We start from the raw sequence: 21,475 nt of genomic DNA, 5'->3' as shown, positions 1-21,475 counted from the left end.
TTTCCAGAGGGCAGGTGGGTTGATTCCTTTTTCTGACTGTAAGTTTGACAAATGTAAATATAAGGGTAACAGATTTAAAACATGTACATTATTCTCTTTTAATATACATCTAGATTTTTGCATCCTTCTGAAAGGAACTGTACTGAATTGCACTAACTTCAAAAGCAGATTGATGTCCAATGTTATTTCTAGTATAAAATTCATTTGAAAAATATGATTATTTTAATGCAAAATTACCCCAAGATTAAAATTTTTCAAGTAGTACAATTAATTACTACATTATAATGAATATATAAAAAATGGAATATATAAGACCATCTCTACGGATCTGATCCTACATCGTGTGAGTACGCGATATGGGACTGGGCCGTATGTACAATGTCATTAGTAGTTTGCTGTAATTGATGTTTCAGTTTCATAGTTTGACACATCTCCAGGACTCCAAATTAAGCTTTATTGTACATTGTCAGCTGTGCTCATTCCTTAAATTAAATACTGTAATATACAAGGAGCATTAGTACTTTAAAAGAAGTGATGATTAGAATATATAAATTTAGCTTCAAAATGTTGCACTATTTTTTAACATCAAAAACTATGTAATAAGAAGAGATACTGGAGATTTGATTTTTTTGTACAGCAGTATTCATTTACTGTACGTGGACGATCCCCACAACTTACAGTTTGTGACTGGAAAGCTGAACAAGCATACACACACTCCTCAATCAGTATTCAACCTGTGCACATAAGTCCTGATCCAACAAAGTACCACAGCATGTGCTTAAAGTGAAGTAATGTATTAAAACGTTTTGCTAGATTGGCGCCATAGTTCCACCTAACAAACCGAGGAGGAAAATGGTAATGTTTCTATGAATGACTAGAAGAAACCCCACTATCTTATTGGTATCACATTATGCATTACCACAGAATACCAGATCCTCAGCAGGTATATGTCTGCATTGACATCCTTGGAGACCACACTAGCTTACATCAGCTGAAGATCCGGCCTTCTGAAAGCTACTTGACGCGGTACAAAAATAATGATTCCTCAGAGCAAACAAAGACTAAAGAGAGTAGTTAAAGGCACTGGCAGGAATTGAGGAGATCTGGTTTTTATTCCCGGCTCTGCCACAGACTTCTTCTGTAACCTTGGGCAAGTCACTTATTGGTCTGGGCCTCAGTTCCTTCACTGGAAAATGAAGATAATATTTTCACTCTCTTATCCTTTGCCTGTATTGTCTGTTTAGACTGTAAGATCTCAGGGGTAGGAACAGTCTTACTGTGGGGATGTCCACACTGCAATTAAACACCCAAGGCTGGCTCAGGTCATGAGGCAGTAAAATTGCAGTGTAGATATTTGGGCTCAGGTTGGAGCCCAGGCTGCAGACCCTCTCCCTCACAGAGTCCCATGAGTGTTTAATTGCAGTGTAGACATAGACACTGTATGAACACACAGGGTATCACCATAGGGCCCCAATCTGAGAGGGGGCCTGTAAGCACTACCATAATATAAATAAATACAAAAATGACAAAAGACAAAGAAAAAAAAAGTCTGACATAGTTGCTGCCTACTTCTTAGACTTACCTGCTGCTGTTCTTTATCATCTGATTTGATAGCAAGTATCAAGCTCCTAGTGAATGTCTGTAGTTCAAAATATTTCTGTTTGTGATTCTCCAATTCATTTTCAATGAACCTAACTTCTTCATTCTGAGGGGAAAAAATAGATATAATTCTCCAAATAATAATTAGTATTGAATAAAATTATGACATCAAATGTACCTATATTCAAATAAAAAGGAATAACTGAGTTTCTTATTGTTATGATAAAAGTAAAATAGGGTAAAACCAAATAATTCTAGAGAATAAAGATTCCCTGTGAAAGTATCATCATGGAAAAATTCCTCAGGATTAGCATTGTCTGACCTTATTACTTTGGTTTGATAATTAGGCATTAAGACAGAACAAGGCATGTTTTATGATGCTTTAGAAATTAATACAATCGGGGCATTCTAACTAGGCCTATAATGCCCAGTAAATGCATAGGCCAAACTATTTCCTATATAAACTCCATTTATTTATTTGGCATATGCAATCAATGATGTTCAAGGCACGAAGACCTCCAGGAAGCTGAGTCATTTTGCATATTAACGCCATGCATAATAGCAATCACACTACAGACAAAGCATTCAGGGGAATTATTGTACATCTCTAGAGCACTTTTAATAAGCACTGTCTTTTGGTCCCAGAGAGGAGAATCTCACCTATCACCTTAAAGGAAGTTTTTACCTCTCTCCCTAGAAAAGATAGTCTTGAAAATGTAAACAGACAGCAGCAAGGCTCCACTAAAATTCCCTAATTCCATGGCACCCAGAAACACACATGTTATGTGGAGTCAGCTAAGTTTGTATACCAAAGGATCACCTCAATAACCTTCCTCAAAATCCTAAGGTCAGCCATGTAAATAGTGATGCATTCAAGGTAATCTGTTTTGTTTGGAGAATGGGAAGGAAATTTTTTCAAGGCCCATCCAAAATACTAAAGCTTGTCTGCTTCTTAACTTTCTGAGGTTGGGTCTGAGCCAGACACTGCTCATTCAGGAAGTCACTGAGCCACAAGTTGGATTCACTATTGCTGCTCCTGGCACCAATCCACCAGCTGCTCCAGTAGAGTACAAGGAGAAGAGCTGGGATCAAGCTGGTGCTGGGAGAAGAGCTGGGATCAAACTGGTGCTACACAGAGTGAAGGTCTTGAAGCCTGCCTCTCTTCCACCATTGTTTGCCTGCCTATAGTTTGGGGATAGTATCGTAGATGTGATCACAAGGTATGTGGGTGAGGTAATACCTTTTATTAGTCCAATCACAGATATTACTTCATCCACCTTGTCTCTCACTGTTTACAGAGACAGTATTAGAGAGGAGTCTATAAACTGTTTTCCCCTACCAACCCTGACTCCTATCCAAGAAAAACCTCTTCTTCATCTGCTTCTGCACTAGTTAGGAGACACCAACCTACCTAATTCAAAAGCCAAAGAGTACTCATCCCTAACCAATAACCTAGCCCATCACTGGAGGGGACCTGCTCATAATTGCCAGAACACTCCACAGCCGATCTATTGCCACCAATACAGGAATGAATCTTTGCACATTTAACTCTCCTTTCCATGCCTCCAATAGCTATTCCTTAGATAACTAAAATCCAATCTAGGAAAGTAGTGGCTGGAAATTTTCAGCATCTGATTGCTTAAAATAACCTATGTGAAATGAGCTGGTGGTTTCTCATTCCCAGTTTCTACTAACCACATCACCTCAGATACCACAGTGACAGGCACACTATAAATACCCAAATAGAAAAGAAAAACCACCACAACTGACATCCTCATTAATGGGCTCAACAAAACAGCAGTGTACTAGTCTCTTTCTCTCAAGATGATCCCTTCATGTCAAATTTGTGGCATACTGGTAAGTGAGTGAGGGGAAGCATTGACAGTGCCAACACGGTAGATAAACAAGAGGGCTTCAGCCAGGCATTTCTCAGCCATTCTATAAACAATGAACAACATGTATTATTGGATTTACAAAGCACAAGTTTAATATCTAGATGGCAAATCTCTTAAATCAAAAGTTAAATCTGAACTCCAGGAGTACTTCAGCTAATTCCCACATATACCTTACTAGACTTACTGCACTGTATATATTTTAAGTTAATTTCTTGAACATAACAATATAATTTTCCCTAGGTATTTCCCTTTGCAAAGATCAGGTTATGTGAAGATTATATGTAGTTAACTACCTGTGTTCTGTTTAGATTTTTCAAGATTAAGAAAATGGTGTATCTGCAAAAGGTGTCCAAATGATGGCGCTGAACACCAGTTTTCCACAGAACAACAGATAGCAATATGCACAAACTACATCACAGCCAGTGCAAGATTTCTCCCACACATAGTCTTCAGCCTTCCTTACCACATGTGCCTCAATTTTGTTCTGGAAGACTCAGTTTTAGGGATGAGAGGGTAATTTGGTCTCCATGCCAATTTAGCATTTTCTTTTTGCTGTGACTCCCAAGAGATTGTCAGCTTTTGGTAGCAGTTTTTGGCATATAGATTCGCGTCTGCTAGAAACTGAACTGAGAACATCAAATTATTTTGCAACCATGTTTTTCTCTTCGTACATTTATTCACTGCCTAGCTAAGAATTTCTGAATGCAAATAATACTCCACACATACACACAACGTGTTTTCATGGTTATGCTGTTCATTAAGCTCCTGGGAGAAATATGTATAAAACTTCACTATATAGAGCACCTAGAAATAAAGAATTAATAATTAGCACTAGGCAGCTTGAATGCTAGTGCCATAATAGTGATGTTACAAAGTAATTCTTTCAACAAACATTGGACTTAACATGCCATTAAAATAAACAGCAAAACATTATTATTTCAGTTAACATTACATGTTCTTTTCTTTGAAAAAAATTTAAGCCTTTCTAAATTAAAGGAGTGTAGGTAAACTGCATACACTATATATTTCAACAACCAGGCATGATTGTGTTTTTCTTATTGGATGGATAAAATGCAAATCAGAACTCAAAGTGGCTCCTTTTGATCTAATAATTTTTGAAGGCATATCCTTGTTGTTTGGCTCAAACTGTAAATTAATTTGAAAAATCATCTTCTGTGAATGTATAAATGTACATTTGCAGATTTGAGCCGTGGAATTGTAGTTTGCTGCAGATACCAGAATTTGTAGCTGTTTTGTACATTGTGCATAACTTACAATGACCAAATTATAAAGTACAACTATTCTAACAGCAAGAAATTAAGGAAATTGTGTTAGCACGATTTGAATTTTTCCTTTTATTATTCAATATAAAAAGCCAAATTTCAAAATCATTTAAAATTAGGTCCACACATCTGTTCACATGATTATTTGGACCTGCAATGATGCATATAAACCAATTCCTACAGAAACTTTCAGGTTTTCATGGTAACAAATGATTGCATGTGTAAAATTAGAAGTCTAGTTAAAAGGCATCTGAAAACTTTGCCAAAAGTGTGTGTAAAAAAGTTCTGCAGAATAGGCATTCATTTATTTTATTGTATTATTTTAAAAACCCATGAGACTTAATAGTATGTTCTGGACATGAAAGTTTTGCGTAAGATTTGTTACAGACTGGCTATCATTTCACATTAATAAAACCTGTATTTCAGTTAAGCTTAAGTGATAACCAATTTCTCGTCTATGCCTAACAATCAGGGATGAATTTTCAGCAGACCCAATCTTGGTTGATGTAGCTATTTTTGTATAGAAAACACATTTTCCATGAACAAAATGGACAGTTAAACATGCATTTGCCCATTATGCAAGCTCTTATGCAACTGACAAACATTGTGAGCTGACTTTTAGGGGCTTGCTAAAGAGTTGGTCCTAACAATACATTTAATATAGTAGCTTAAAGAAAATATTCTCTTTTGGTAGGAAAATCAGCTTACTGGGATGTGTTACTGATGAAAGCTTGCAAGTCAGCTATTTACTCAGGGCTTTGGTCCAGTAAAAGCTAGCATGCATATTTATGCAGAGAACATGTGACCATGAAGACTAATAGTTTATGTCAAAACGTAATAAAAACAAACAAGATTCTGTAGGGCATGCTGTCACAACAAGCCATTCAGTTCAGTGACAAGTGACATTAAGAAAAGGTCATTCGCCATCCATATTCATCCTGCATTGCCCTTACCCTGAACACACTGCCCAGAGGATTAATTTTTGTGCCCCAATGGGTATAGTCTATTTTACTTTTTAAAATAATTTATTGTTTTAGAAATGGGTTCTAGTCTAATAAAATCTGTATATTTTACAAACAAGGAAGTTACAAATTTGTCAGTTTCACACAGAAAACACAAAGCATAAAATGAAGCCATCACAACTCTTAGGTGAGCAATAACAAACATATAACCTTTACAATTTTGGCAGAAGATCCTGATTGTCAGGGAATCCAGCACTTTTTTCATGTTACTATTTCAAAGACAACTCTATATAGTCATTTTATAACCAGAATGGGCCGCAATGTTGTTATACTGTGGTCTACATTATTAAAGTCATTGCTGTCTCAGACCTCCCTGCTTTATTAGAGGACTCTAGCTACTATGTTGCCTCCCAATTCTGGCAGCATTAGGCTATATATTTAAAATAAAGCCCAAAAGAACAGATTCCTGGCACAAAGAAAGTTTGTATTTGATAAAAATGCAGATTTTACTTAAAAAGATAAATGAAAAAGATGGTATGTTTTAAATGCTAAATAAATTGCCTTGGTGTGAGACATCCACTGGAAGCTGCTAGAATTACAGTAATTTAGCTGCTATGAAGGACTGATGCTGCTGTTTCTTTCTGTATTCCTTTCATTTTGCAGAAACAAGGATCCAATGGCTAAGAACCCACAAATAGATGATCGAGCTACTATCACAGCCTGAATGCTGGAACAGAGGCCTTCTTGTAGTTGAGGTGAATTCCACCCTTCCACACTCCTCCCTGCGAAAAACCCTGCTTGAGCTTTCTCTGTAAAGGGAACGTCTCTCTCAGCATTACAAGATCTCAATCACTTACCTTATAATCCAAAAGAGAGCTCATCTGATCCACTTCAGAATTACTGATCATATCACTTTCTTCATCATCTATAATTTCGATTTTCTGAAACAGAAGTGAAAGGTATTTCATTCAGAAAACTAAATTCTTGAATTTCTAGCTTACTAATAGAAGTCTCTACGTTACTCTACTATTAGACCTAAGAAACAATAATTGCACCTCTCAAATTATAATGGAAGGAAGAGTCCTACGTACATTTCTTTTGCCTATTTACAAATTATTTTGAATTTCTGAGTACCCATTAGATGGCGATCATGCACTCTGTTCACATGCAAAGCTCCAGGGAGGAAGCTACCTGAGGCAGTGTACACTCAAAGTTAGGACAACGTTGCCATGGTGACTCACTTTGTTTACTGTGGAGGAGCTAGCTGCTGCCATATTTTTGTTGATTAAATTGCATACTGCATTCTCCTTGCAGCTTGCACAGGTGGCCTTGGGGGGAAATTTATTTCTTCTACAGACTCTTTGTGAGAGATGTCATACCAGCCACGTGGAATGTCTATTCCTCTAGAATCAGAAGGCAAGACAGACACTATGATGAATGACTGCAAACCAAGGAATTTCCTACTGGCAAGTCTTGCCTGGGTTAATTCTTGCCCTTCTATAGTAAAATGTCTCTTCTTTTAAAAATGGTTCCTCGTCTAGTCTGTTTTAGGACTTTGGCAACAATATTGTGATAGCTCCAGGAATTGACCCAGTCTTTTTTGAGTAAAATGATCTGACAGGGATGGGCCTCAAGTTTCCTATGCCTCTTCTCTCTCTTCCAGCACCATTAGAAACAGAGAAATTAGTGGAAGGAAATTAGGGAGTTCAATTATATATTGTGAAAGAAAAATACATTTGTCTCCACCTGTTGAAACTCTGAATCTAGACATATGGAGACTAAGAGAAGGGTCATCATCCAAGAGGAAGAACATCCTCCTTTTGTAAACATTCTAAGACACTAAAACTCTGTTAAGGTAAAGACAGGTTGAGAGTACATACAAGTGATTTATGGGTAGAGTCCAACCTGTGGGCAGAGGGAGGTGTGTAGCTGAAGGGATTCCTTCCTGGACACCATATGATGTTTCCAGTGAAGGTATAAAGGGAAAATGAGGACAGTAAGGAGATTTTGAGGGGATAGCAAATAGGGGGATTCCCCCTTTATTTCCTGCATTAGAAGAACTCCAGTCCTGATCATAGCAGTCCCTTCCAGTGCTCCACCTCCCATAAACATTTGGGGGCTTGCTGGGCCCCCTAACATCTACTGCAGTTACTGGCATGTTCTTCGGGGCCAACCAACTCCTCCCACAACAAATCTCAGGAGACAGGTTCAGGTTCTAACAACCTAAATTTGTTGTCCAATGAGCTTACATAGGATCTTCAGCTTTCTGAGGAGCCTCTATTGGTTCATCAGGGAGCTGGCTGACTTAACCCCCCCCCCCCCCCGCAGATCCTGATAACTATCCGAGCGCCAACCATCAATCCTGAAGCCAATGTACCTTGGTATGTGGAATTCCAATTTGGGAAGACGCAGGAAAGCTAAAATCCAGTTTATGACAGAAACTCAATTGTGACTTAACTATGGAGATCTCACACATCACTGATTCTAAGGTATTTAAATTTTACCATAAAAATTAACACATTTTCCCTAAATTCTATAATCAACTGCCCTTTTTATCTGTGTTTACTTTTATACCCTAATCATTTGAAAGTTATTTAATTTAAACACTGTTCTATTAAACAGCAATAAAATTGGTTAAATTTATTATACCTTAGCTCACAGAGATTAAATACTGATTGAAATAGTAGAATAAAAGCCTGCCCTAATACCATTATCTTCCTCATTGATCCCACCACCTTCAAAAACTGAGAAATATACAGATTCAGTAATTTCAGCTGTTTGCAGTTTATCTCTTTGATTTATTGGCAAGAATGCCAGCCTCCTATCACAAACTGATTTATATTCATTCCATCTGCTGGAAATCTAATTTAAATATGAATAAAAATAAAAACTACCTCATGGGCACTGTAAAAACCTATAATCGTGACATGCTTTGTTCTGTCATAACACACTTTCAATATCATTCTTCTCACCTCACTGAGTTTTTTTTTTTAAATATAACACATTGGAAAATACCACGTAAGTGCTAAATACTGTCAAAATAAACATTTTTCAACATGAAATATGGTAGTAATGCTGTATTGTAATTGAAAGAATTTATGTTTAACACAGGATTAACACTGGCCTTTTACATTCTTAATTAGATCTATATTTGAAAAGTGTAACCCCCCACCCCAATTTTTCACAGAATTAGGTAAAAACACCCAGACAAAAGTCTTAATATTTGACAGAATTAAAAATATATTGATAATAAAAGTATTATGAACCAAATTTATCAACAGCAGAAGTAAGGCTACCTCAATGCAGTCAATGGAGTTGTACCTAATTACTCAATGGTGAATTTGTCCCTATATTGTCATGCAGTACACTGGGCTTTCCAAGACACAAAATTATTAAACACATTATAGTGAGGCATGTACTGAGGACTCTGGGGCATCTGGTCTCTGAGGTTCACAGAACATCTCAGGCTAGCTGTAACCAAATAAGGCATCAGTACTGGGAGAAGCTCTGGATGGCACCTCTGCAACCACACAGAAGTTCCTTGCTGGATCAGGGCCTAACCATTCAACCTGAATTTAATTGTTTCAGGCCTAACTAGTACACCAGAACTAAGCAGGACAAAACACTGTTTCAGCACTTCCACATGTCCCTATACACAGAGCATAACTCTACTGAAGCAACAATGTTCCCGAGCTGAGTAGAGTGGAAGAATTACTCAGGACTTCGGAGATGAGAAAGACTAGAATGTAGTAATGCAGTTACACTAAGTAGTCTCCTAAAACACAAGATTTCTACTCATTAAATGGAAAATATTTTTATTTTTTTGACTGAATATGCACAATTCTATCAATAACTGCTTATTTTTAGTATTCAAGTTATAAAACAGGGTTCTTTTTAACAGGACATGAAACTGAAATCTTCACTAACTTAGAAATATTGCCTTTGGAAGACAGTTTATACAGTAATAATTAAGAAGGTCTAATTGGTAGGATATGGAAAGCGTACATACCACATTATCTGCAGATAATGTATTTTGGTCCTCTTCTTTGTGACCAATTTCTTCATTTTGAATAACTTCACTGGTTTCTTCTGCGGAAATAAATGAGCTATTATATCTTCCTTGGAGTTCTAGCTTTAGTACCTTAATGCCCTTTTTATGGAATTCCTTTAAGATATATTTATGTGGTGATGTCTTCTATGACTTTTAAGCCAAAGTTTTTGTAATTAAAAAGATTGCATATAATTAATGTTTGACACAAACATTTCAAATCACATTTATACCAAATCACTGCCTAAGACAGATAGACATTTTTGTCAGTTACTCTCCTACATTATACACCAATTTCTCACTGCTTATAGCTTCAGGCTTGGGTTTTCAAAGGAGCTTAAGGGAGTCTGGCACCCAACACCCACTGAATTTCAACAGGAGTTGGGTGTCAAACTCCCTAAGGCTTTGAAAATCCCAGCCTAAAAGATTAGGGTACATATATGTGTGGGTTTGTCTGTCTGTGTATCTAACTCACATGCACGCATACACCCCCATATTGGTGCACTGGAACCACTGAGCCCTACACTACAAAATTATTTTGGTATAACTACATTGCTCAGGGGTGTGAATAATCCACACCCCTGAGCAATGTAGTTATACCGACCTAAGCAGTGGTATAGAAACGTTATGTCAGTGGAAGAGCTTCTCCCACCAACATAGCTACTGCCTCTCACGGAGGTGGTGTTATTAAGCTGATGGGAGGGCTCTCTCCTGTTACCTTGGAATGTCTTCACCAGAAGCACTACAGCAGTGCAGCTGTGCCACTGCAAGTTTGTAGTGTAGACCTGCCCTAAAATTAATCCTGAAAACTGAAAAAAACAATACAGTGGGATCAGGATTTGGCCATACTGAAATCAGTGACAATACTCTCATTTATTTACTTAATCTCATTTTTGACCTATGCTATTTATTTCCTCTCCACAGGGTTCCCTCACATAAGTAGTACATTATTCCCCCCCTCCTTTTTTTCCTTTTTCTTTTTTTTTTTTTTGTTTGTTGCCCAAAGTCCCCATTGTTCTAATCTAACACTGGGAATTTATATGGGCAGAGTTACATCTCTCAGGAGTGTGAAAAATCCACACCCCCGGAGAGACATAGCTATGCTGACCTAACCCCCAGTGTAGACAGTGCTAGGTCAACAGAATTCTTCCATCAACCTAGCTACCATGTCTTGGATTACCTATGCCAATGGCAGAACCCATGTGCCACTGTAGCAGTTTAAGTGTAGACATACCCTAAAAGATTCTGCAGTTTGATTTTGTCCTCCTACACTTTTGATATCTTTCCAATTTTAACATCTACAAATCTAATCCTGGTTGAATTTACATCAAAGCATCACTTGAAAAAGACATTAAATGGTGCTTCTTTGTTTTGTTTAGTTGGGACTTGTCTACACTTAGAACATTGCAGCAGCACTTTAATGAAGATGTTACCTATGTGGACGGGAGGGGTTCTCCTGTTGGCGTAGGTAATCCAACCCCCCCCCCCCCCCCCGGAGAGGTCGATGGGCGATTCTCCTATCAACCTTGTGCTGCCTACACCCGGAATTAGGTTGGTTTAACTGCATCGCTCATGGGTGTGGATTTTTCACATCCCTAAGCAAAGTAGTTATACCAACCTAATTTCTTAGTGTAGACCAGGGCTTGGTCACAGTACCTCTGGAAATTCAAAGAGAATCCTGGCCAAGGCTAGCACTAACAGGAAGGCCCACTCAATGAAGACTGACAGTTGCTTCAGCAATGTGATTAAAAGAATCTCTTCCAACTACCTGGTAGTTTTCAACAATGCAGTGATCCACGGATTCCAGACTTAGAAACCACTCCAACAGATATAGATCTGAGGTTTCATGCTGTAATGCAGTGACTGTATGCCTACATGTGTTTTAATGCTGGGAAATAATGTTATAGAAAAGGGGAAAGAGTCTAACTCATTAAACTACATAAGCAAAGCTACAGATTCAAGTACAGGAAATGTCATCTATAAGAGAAGGAACAATTTCTAGCTTTGTAATTATAGCAAGCCACTTTCATCAAACAGAGTATGTTAAAAACATAGGTCATATAAGTTAACCTGTGTAACTATCAAAGGCTATTAATTAAGCAAATAGCTTAGTATATTTCAGGAAAGGATTAGACCTTAACATAAAACAAGAATAAACATCTACAACAGTAATATTTAGAACAACATTAGAAAGGTTATCTATCAATCAATCACACTTCAGGGCACAAGCCAATTTCTAGCAATTCCACAATATCAGAAAGAAATCCTACCAACTGTTTTTATATTGTATACCGAGGTGTATTAGCAGGATTTCTTGCCTTTCTTGGTGGCATCTGGCTTGACTATTTTTAAACAGAACAGCTGACTGGATGGCTCATTGGTTTGTACCTGTATGGCAATCCCTATATTCCCAGTTAACTCATACGGCTCTAAATGCAGAGACATACATTCACAGTAACCATGAATCTGTGCAAGGCAGCCACTTCAGTTCAGGAAGCCACATAGCTCCTTTGGGGCCCTGAATCACATTCACAAGAGCTACAAAATCCTATTGCACTACCCAGGGTCATTGTGGAAAACAAGGGCGACATCTGTATTATTTTATATGAATAGGATATGCATCTCAGTTTTACCAGTTGGATATTTAATTGGCTCATAGACTTTTGTTGTTTTAACTCACTTCTCTGACTGCAATGTAGCATTAATATTTTGTTTTGATGAAGCTGTTTTGTGTCATTTCAATCGCCTGCTTGTTACAGGCTTCTGGAGAAAGTTCTTGCAGGTGCTGAAAGCAGCTGAGCCTGTCAATTTACCACTGGTGGTAAACAGTTGGACTGCAGTCCAGAGATCTAGTCTAAGGGTGGTAGGACCAAGTGGTTCCACCCAGAGAAGGGTGAAGGAAGCAAAAGCTGTTACCAGAGGGGTGCACATGAGGGGGATTGAAAAAGGCCCTAAAGTGTAGCTTGCCCTGTAATCTCAACAGTCATCATTTGCTTAGTTTGACCAGTGAATCCAAATTTCCAGCATGAAGAACCAGTTCTTCAATTAGTGCAAATTGGCACAGCTCACTGACCTCAGAGCTGCACAAATTTACACCTAATGTGGATGTAACTAACATAGTATGGACAAAAGGGCCAGTTAATGTTACTACTGAACCCTAACATTTTCCATTTTCTGATTTTGATAAAGTATATACCCTTAATTTTGCATCAAGTTATGGTTTTGATTTTTTGTTCATCAGCTACTTTTAAAGAGCAGCAGCCCTCAACAGCCTCATTACACTTATTTCACTTACCTAGTTAGTTCTTTTCTTTCTGGGGAAATTTTGAACCATCTCATGTGCGCATAATTCATGTGCCACGCATATTTTTTATTTTTTTTGGCAGAAAATAGCTTCTCCAGAAAGACCAGAGCAGCCTCAGCAGAAAATAACTTCGGCTGGAAAGTTGCTGCAGCTTGGCCTTTTTCCCACCAGAGGGCACTGTGGCGCTGGAACAGAGCCACCACTCCTGGCTAGCTAAGGAAGAGAAAGAGCCTGTAGGGCCTTCTTCACCGCACAGGGCCACAGGGGTGAGGGAGGTGCCGGGCCACATGGGGATGGGGGGAGGGGTACCGGGCCACATGGGGCTGGGGGGAGGGGGTGTCTGAATGGGCGTGGAGGGACACATTTGGGCAGGGGGTTCAAAGACACATGGGAGTGCAGGGACACAGAGATGGGGCAGATGTGCCTGACTGAATCAGAAAGGCTAGGGGTCAGGCAGGATCTTTATGGGGGATGCTCCCTAACAAACCCTCCCTGCCCCCCCCACCCCAATAAAATCCGTTCCATACTTTTCTCACCCATAACCAACAACCCCAAGTTCACACCCAGGCTCCTTCCCAGCAATCACACTTCCCTCTCCCTCAGCTCCTCTGTTACCCCTGACCCCCACAAGCCTTTCCACTGCTTCTGAGCAGTGCAGGAAATACAGTTCTGTATTGTAGTTTAAATGAATTATTGCCTAGTAAGAAATCTATTTGTCAAAAAACATTTCCTGAATCTTTTTTGTTGTCTCTATTGTTACAGACATACTTGCTGACAGGTATTTTGAAATAAATGACCAAAAATAACTGAAACTGGGGTGATTATATTGTGTTATTTTGACAAATAAATAAAATATGCAGAATATTAAAATATTGTGTGTAGAATTTTTAATTTTTTGGTGCAGAATTCCCCCAGGAGTAGTTCTTTTCAACTCTCTGAATGTCCTTTTGGAACCTATAGTTGTATTTTCCAAAGAAGTTAAAAGGGTGATTACACAGCTCTGACAAAACAGCTGCTGCATGTAATTCTGGACTACTTATCTTCTCCAGGAGTGCCAGTTCTTTTTTCAAACCCTCATTGATATAATTAGCCCCTCTCTCTCCTCTCATAAACTCTTTATTATGGGTTTAGCAGACTGGAGACTCAAAGCTAAGTGACAGTCAGTGCCAACAGAAGAAATAACGTCTGCAACCCAACAATAAAACTGAAACCATCATTTTGGCAGTTTTAAGGATTATCAGAGTCAAAGTCCACTGCTATATCTAAGGTTTTAGTTGCAATTTAGTCCAACAGCTTTTCCACAGACTTGGGGAGGATCTAATAAAATAGTTTACTTATTCTTAATAAATCCATTTTAATTTTCCATAAAGGTTCTCTTTACTGCCTCCTAACCTATTTTGAACTACTTTCTAGGTTGTGGCTGGTAGGAAAATAATCTTTATGTTGAATATAAAAATCTCCTTCATTTTTGTTACTAAGGAAATCCTGTGTTTGTCCATAGCTCCATAAGCTTTATTATAATCATATTCTCCTTGCCCGGATCCTTTACAGCTCTGTGTTCAGCTTCAAAAGGCCTAGCTCAATGAATATTGAGTCATCCTTCACTTTAAATGGCATAACATTCACTTGTTTTTCTTTTAAATAAACATCCTACTGGACCAGTTCCTTCTCCCTCAGGCAAGTCAAGGATTCTCATACTTTGGCATCTTCCTTGGATTTCAATCAGTTCTACCCAATTCTGTATCATCTTATTCTATTTATAGTTGAATTTGACAAAGACATCACAAGTTTGTTCCCAACAGTTCTCAATGTCTCTTTCCTCTATACCATTCAAACAAATTGACAAGATCAAATGTGGCATACAAAGCTGCAACAGTGTGCACTAAAACAGACTTCCTTTTAGTTTAGTGAGCCCCGGGTTTATTGATCTCTTCTAATCAGAAGCGCTGGGAGCAATTAGTTCCCTCAACTTTTGAAGCCAGTGAAACATGCAAAGGGGGCAGTTCATCTCCTTAAGGACTCAGAGTTTTAATTTAAAAAAGGGACATAGAAGACTGGCTTTGGTCATTCTATTCTGAGAGACAGAGCAAATGAGTTGATCGTCTAATTCCCATTTAACACTCAAACTCATGAAATTGCAGGGCTGGGAAAACAAATTCACTCACACACACACTTTAGGTGCCCTCTAAACAGCCCAGTGATACTGACTTTGCTGCCTAATTCTGTTTAAAGAGGCTTTAATACTATTGTAGGTATGTTTGGACTAGACTGTTTTGGTTGTGTTGTAACTCTAGTTAAATATGATTGTGTATTTGAGTTGACCTAGAGCAGTGATTCTCAACCTGCTTGCAGCCCAATCAGCACACAGCTGTGGCCCGCATGACATTGTCAGGGCCATAACTAGGGCGGCGCGGGAGTGGCACCTGACCCAGGCACAGAGCCAGCAGGAGGGGCGTGCAAAAATGGGGCAGTGGAGGATTAGGCCCAGCGTCAGCCCCCTCCTGCAGGAGTGGGCCTAGCAGCATTGGCAGGAGGCCCAGGGGCTCAGCGCCCCCCAGACTCTGCAAGATTGCAGGTCCATTGACCCCCAGCTAGAGCAGGCTCCCCAGCACTAGGACCACAGTGGCAGGTGGGGAAGGCGGCCTGGGCAGCTGAGCTACTGCCGAGGTAGGAGACCAGCCTGCACAGGGAGGAGGATGCAGGGGCGTAGGACCACGGGGAGGGGGTGCAGCCGGTGCCTGGGGGACAGACTCTAGGTTGGGGACTGCTGGCTGGGGGCAGTCCCTGGATAGGGGGCTAGATACTAGGGCACAGTCCCGGGATGGGAAGGTTGAGTGCTGGGGGGCAGTCCTTGAGGGGGCTGGGTGGGGAACTAGATGAAGGAGGGGACAGTCCCTAGGAGCGAGGGAGCTGTCAGCACTGGACAAGGCATCCTGTCTCTGCAGGGCAGGCACGTGTGCAAGCCAAGTGTGGGGCGGGGGAGCGGGGGGGATCTGGATGCTGGAGGTACAGTTCCAGCTGGGTTGGGTGATGGGGAGCATTCCCTGGCTGGGGGTGCAATGTGGGGAGGGGCTGGGGGGCAGTCCCTAAATGAGAGGGTGCTGGTTACATTTTGGGGGAAGTCCCTGGCTGAGGGGGGCACCATCTTTGCAGGCAGGGTCAGCAGCTGTGCTGCCAGCAGCAGCGAGGAAGGGAGGTATGGTATATTGCCACCCATGCCACCCTTACAGTAAATGAATTCATTTCAACAGTTAATGTTTGACCTATTGTGCTAATTTAAAATGCTCTTGGCAAACATTTTTGCCAGTGTTGAAATGAAAGGTACTATATGAGTTTAAGTCATACTGCTGCCATTAACAAATACTAAACCTTATTTTATTTTTTTTAGCTCTACAGGTAGTGTGTGTATATGTGTGTGTGTGTGTGTATATATATATATATAGAGAGAGAGAGAGAGAGTGTGAGTGTGAGTGTGTGAGGCCCACATAACACACAGAGAGCTACATATGCGGCCCACAATGGTAAATAGGTTGAGAACCACTCATCAAGAGGAACTGACAGGTCTACTTATTTTAGTGTTTTAGAAAATAACTTGTTAAAGAGTGCGCAGAGCGCTGAATTGGTGCTCTTATTACAGTTTGAAGAAATCTACATAATAGCTCAAAAACTTGCCTCTGCCATCTTGGCAAGGACAATGCCAAACGATTGTAATTTTGAAAATACTAGTTTGAGTTTCAGAAGGCTGTTCATTTCCTGTGTAAGAAAAGCAACTGTTTCAAACAAACACTTTAGAATGTACACACCAGAGAGGGATGAAAAGCACACAAATTGCAAAATATAATTAACAAAACAGTTTCAAATACCTTGTGAACTTCCTTCAGATAAGCAGATTGATACTTCATCATTCCTGTCATTATCATCTCCCACTTCAGTAGCAGTTTCCTCTCCTGGAGTAAGTGCTGATTTAGCACCAGATTCAGGATGGTCACAGAAATCAGCAGGGCCTCCTCTAGGCGGTGGGACTTCAATCCCCATTAAACGATATTTTCGTCTTCGATTCCCGATCCAAGTCTTTTAGAGAGAAATACAAATGGATGATATCAGAAATAGTAACAAGTCACAGTCCTAAAACCAAGAGTAATGAACATTTCTGTGTGACAAGGAAAGGCCAAGATCCTTGGTCCAATTTTCCCTGCTCTACCACATGCCAGTGGAACAAAGCACCCCAAGACATAGTGGAGCTGGCCACCTTGGGATTTCCCACAGCATATTGTAAATCCTCCAGTGGTATAGCTCTCTCTCATTCCTCTCCACAAAGAGGACATAGCCAGAGAAAACTGGGCAGAGCCAGAGCACCACTATGCTTTGGCTTTCCGCTGTTGTAAGAATAGCCTTTAGGCGTTGTTGTCAGTCAAACTGCCCAGGGAGGTTGTGGAATCTCCATCATTGGAGATTTTTAAGAGCAGGTTAGATAAACACCTCTCAGGGATGGTCTAGATCAGGGGTGGGCAAACTACAGCCTGATGGCCGCATTCGGCCCTTCAGACATTTTAATCTGGCCCTCAAGCTCCTGCCGGGGAGCGGGCTCCGGGGCTTGCCCCGCTCCATGTGTGCCATGGCTTCCTATGGCTCCTAGAAGCAGCAGCATGTCCCCTCTCTGGCTCCTATGCACAGGAGCAGCTGGGGGCTCTGCACAGTGCCCCTGCCTCAAGCGCTGCTCCTGCAGCTCCCATTGGCCAGCAACAGTGGCCAAAGGGAGCTGCAGGGGTGGTGCCTGCGGATGGGGTTGTGTGCAGAGCCACGCCTCCGTGTAGGAGCCAGAGGAGGGACATTGCCGCTGCTTCCGGGAGCGGCTTGCGGTAAGTGCCGCCCGGAGCCTGCACCTCTGACATCCTCCAGCGCCCCAACCCTCTGCCCCAGCCCTGATCCCCCTCTCACACCCCAAACCCTTGCTCCCACCCTCCTGCACCCCAGAGCCCGCACTCCCGCACCTGCACCTCAACCCCCTCCCCCGCACCCTGAACTCCTCATTTCTGGCCCCACCCCAGAGCTTGCATCCCCAGCCAGAGCATTCACTCCGTCCACATCCCAACCCCCAATTTTGTGAGCATTCGTGGTCTGCCATACAATTTCCATACCCAGATGTGGCCCTCGGGCCAAAAAGTTTGCCCACCCCGGTCTAGATAATATGTAGTCCTGCCTGGAGTGCACAGGACTGAACTAGATGACCTCTCAAGGTCCCTTCCAGTCCTATGATTCTATGTGTGTTAAGAGCAACCTTCAGGCCACTCCAAACTATGCAGGAACCTGGGGCAGTCTCAGGGTCCAGTAATCTTAAAGGTGACTTAAAATCAGACAACACAACCTTACATTCCTTTCACATAATCCAAGCCCTGGTCTAAACTACAGGGTTAGGTCTAATTTAGCCGCGTTAGGTCGATTTTATAATGAATGCGTCTACACAAGCAACCCCATTCTGTTGGCTTATAGGGCTCTTAAAATCAATTTCTGTACTCCTCCCCAGCGAGGGGAGTAGCACTACAATCGACCTTGCTGGGTCGAATTTGGGGTAATGCAGACGCAAATCGACGTTATTGGCCTCTGGGAGCTATCCCAGAGTGCTCCAATGTGACCGCTCTGGACAGCGCTTTCAATTCCGATGCACTAGCTAGATACAGAGGAAAAGCCCCGCGAACTTTTGAATTTCATTTCCTGTTTGGTCAGCGTGGCGAGCTCGGCAGCACAGGTGACCATGAAGTCCCCCCAGAATCCCAAGCAAGCTCCAGCATGGATCAAACGTGAGACACTGGATCTGATTGTTGTATGGGGAGAAGAATCTGTACAGGCAGAACTCCGATAAAAAAGAAGAAATGCTGATATATATGCCAAAATCACCCAGGGCATGATGGACAGAGGCTACAACAGGGACACACAGCAGTGCCATGTGAAAGTCAAGGAGCTCAGGCAAGCCTACCAAAAGACAAAGGAGGCAAACGGTCACTCTGGGTCAGAGCCCAATACATGCCGCTTCTACGATCAGCTGCATGGCATTCTAGGGGTGGGATCCTACCACTACCCCACCACTGTCCGTGGACACCAGCAATGGGGGGAGTCTCATACAACAAGGAGGAGGATTTTGTGGATGAAGAGGAGGAGGAGAATGCACAGCAGGCAAGCGGTGAATCCATTCTTCCTGGCAGCCAGGACCTTTTCATCACCCTGGAACCAATACCCTCCAAGGTGGGATCCCCGACTCTGAAGGTGGAGAAGGCCCCTCTGGTGAGTGCACATTTGTAACTACAGTACAGGGTTTAAAAGCAATAGTGTTTAATGTTTGATTTGCCCTGAAGACTTGGGATGCATTCGTGGCCAGTACAGCTACTGGAAAAGTTTGTTAATGTGTCTGGGGATGGAGCAGGAATCCTCCAGGGACATCTCCATAAAGCTCTCCTGGAGGTACTCTGAAAGCCTTTGCAGAAGGTTTTTGGGGAGGGCTGCCTTATTTCATCCTCCACGGTAGGACATTTTACCATGCCAAGCCAGTAGCAAGTAGTCTGGGATCATTGCAGCACAAAGCATAGCAGCAAATGGTCCTGGGTTTTGGTCACATTGAAGCAACATTCGGTCTATATCTTTCTGTGTTAGCCTCAGGAGAGTGATATCATTCATGGTCACCTGGTTGAAATAGGGGAATTTTTGTAAGGGAACAGTAAAAGGACCCCATTCATGCTGGGCTGTTTGCGCTTGGCTAAAAGGGATCATCCCAAATAGCCACGCAGAGGGGTGGGGAGAAGTGTGTGCTACACATCCACCCGAAAACCGCAGCCCCTCCCTTTTAAATGGCAACCCCAACCGGCATTGCTTGCTATGGGAAAGGAGGGCGCTACAGTTTGAAGGCATTTGAAAAACTCCGCATATCCTTTGGCTTACCATGGCTGCCTGGAAACCGAATTCTGTTGCCCAGCCGTGTGTGATGTGTCACCATATTGGCAGGCGCTCAATATAAAAGGCAAAATGCTACCTTGTACCTAAAGCACATGTGCTGTCTGCCGTGAATTGCTTGATTCACTGTGAAAGAGTCTCACTTTTGTTCTCAGAAATGTATCATCTTAAATTTTACTCTCCCTTTTTATCCCCCTGCAGGTGCAGATGTTTCTATGCTCCCCCTATCATCTCCATCCCTGAGGTTATCGCAGATTAGAAGGCAAAAAAACACCCTGCACTCGCGATGACATGTTTTCAGAGCTCATACAGTCCTCCCACCCCGCACTGATAGGGCACAGCTGAATGCATTGAGGCATTCAGTGGCAGAGTCCAGGAAAGCATTAAGTGAGAGTGATGAGAAGAGGCAGGATGCAATGCTGAGGCTAATGGGGGAGCAAACGGACATGTTCAGGCATCTGGTGGAGCTGCAGGAAAGCCAACAAGAGCACAGACCACCGCTGCATCCACTGTACAACCGCCTGCCCTCCTCCCCAAGTTCCATATCCTCCTCACCCAGATGCCCAAGAACGCAGGGGGGGCGGGAGGAAGCTCTGGGCACCCAGCCACTGCACTACAGAGGATGGCCCAAGCAACAGAAGGCTGTCATTCAAACAGTTTTGATTTGTAGTGTAGCTACAATAAGCAATGTGGCCTTGTCCTCCCCTCCTCCGCCACCCCACCCGGGATACCTTATCAGTTATCTCCCCTTTTTTTAAATTAAGAAGGGATGCATGGTTTCAAAACCATAGTGACTTTATTTCCTTTGCCAGCTGTGATTGAAGAGGGGAGGGTGGTTGGCTTACAGGGAGTTAAAATCAGCAAAGAGCATCAAGGAGAAACACACACAACTCTCACACCGTTGCCTGGCCAGTCATGAAACTGGTTTTCAAAGCCTCTCTGATGCGCAGCGCGCCTACCTGTGCTCTTCTAATCGCCATGGTTTCTGGCTGTTCAAAATTGGCAGCCAGGCGATTTGCCTCAACCTCCTGTCCCGCCATAAAAACGTCTCCCCCTTACTCTCATAGATATTATGGAGCACAGAGCAAGCATTAATAACAATGGGAATATTGGTTGCGCTGAGGTCTAACCTAGTCATCAAACAGTGCCAGAGAGCTTTAAAACATCCAAAGGCACATTCTACCACCATTCTGCACTTGCACAGCCTATAGTTAAACCGCTCCTTACTACTGTCCAGGCTGCCTATGTATGGCTTCATGAGCCATGGGAGCAAGGAGTATGCTGGGTCTCCAAGGATAACTATTGGAATTTCAACATCCCCAACAGTAGTTTTCTGATCTGGGAAGTAAATCCCTTCTTGCAGCTGCTCAAACAGCCCGAAGTTCCTAAAGATGCGAGCATCATGCACCTTTCCTGGTCATCCCATGTTGATGTTGGTGAAA

General features: G+C 41.8%; 1 protein-coding gene across 15 annotated transcripts in view; it reads right to left on the bottom strand.

Annotated features, from left to right (window-relative positions):
• HDX (highly divergent homeobox) overlaps positions 1–21,475 on the bottom strand; it is an 82,302-nt gene that overhangs the window by 2,707 nt on the left and 58,120 nt on the right. For all 15 annotated transcript variants that reach the window (XM_039488354.1, XM_039488353.1, XM_039488357.1 and 12 more), the window contains 4 exons: positions 16,955–17,162; positions 9,749–9,828; positions 6,597–6,680; positions 1,583–1,705 (listed from right to left, as the gene is read on the bottom strand). In XM_039488354.1, coding sequence (XP_039344288.1) covers positions 1,583–1,705; positions 6,597–6,680; positions 9,749–9,828; positions 16,955–17,162 — 495 coding nt within the window. The remainder of the gene's footprint in view (positions 1–1,582; positions 1,706–6,596; positions 6,681–9,748; positions 9,829–16,954; positions 17,163–21,475) is intronic.

Source organism: Mauremys reevesii, linkage group 9, assembly GCF_016161935.1.
Source record: "Mauremys reevesii isolate NIE-2019 linkage group 9, ASM1616193v1, whole genome shotgun sequence".
In the NCBI taxonomy this organism is placed as follows: domain Eukaryota; kingdom Metazoa; phylum Chordata; order Testudines; family Geoemydidae; genus Mauremys; species Mauremys reevesii.
Note: the sequence above shows the minus strand (reverse complement) of the source record. Positions and strands in the feature narration are given on the sequence as shown.